Below are 422 nucleotides of genomic sequence, written 5' to 3' on the forward strand. Positions count from 1 at the left end.
CCACCGCCCGCCGGGACCCCCGCCCGCCAGGACCCCCGCCCTGGCACCCACCACTGCTCGCAGTTGTTGGTGATCTCCTGGCCGGGCGTGTACAGGTGTCCGTGCAGCTTGCAGCCACACTGGCTCACGGGGATGCAGCTGCCGCCCGCGATGTCATCATACACAGTGCCTGCAACAGGACACGTTCCCCTCAGCTGCCCCGATCCCGCCGCTCCCAGGGCCACAGGTGCACCCGGCCTCCCACCCACAGACCCCTCTTTGGGGGCGCTGTGGACCCACACTGTGTCTGAGGGACCTGCCTCCAGACTCAGGGTCACGGGCCAGGCTGGAGAAGGACTGTCCAGGGGTGAGGAGCAGGAAGCTGACGCTGAGTGTGTGTGCGTGCGTGTGTGCGTGTGTGTGCGCGCGTGTGCGTGCGTGTG

General features: G+C 68.2%; 1 protein-coding gene across 1 annotated transcript in view; it reads right to left on the reverse strand.

Annotated features, from left to right (window-relative positions):
• LOC104991787 (mucin-2-like) overlaps positions 1-422 on the reverse strand; it is a gene marked incomplete at its 3' end in the record, with an annotated part of 16980 nt that overhangs the window by 12161 nt on the left and 4397 nt on the right. Inside the window, exon 6 of the mRNA XM_010844393.1 lies at positions 52-169. Coding sequence (XP_010842695.1) covers positions 52-169 — 118 coding nt within the window. The remainder of the gene's footprint in view (positions 1-51; positions 170-422) is intronic.

This window comes from Bison bison, unplaced genomic scaffold (assembly GCF_000754665.1).
Source record: "Bison bison bison isolate TAMUID 2011002044 unplaced genomic scaffold, Bison_UMD1.0 scf7180017847995, whole genome shotgun sequence".
Taxonomy (NCBI): Eukaryota; Metazoa; Chordata; class Mammalia; order Artiodactyla; family Bovidae; genus Bison; species Bison bison.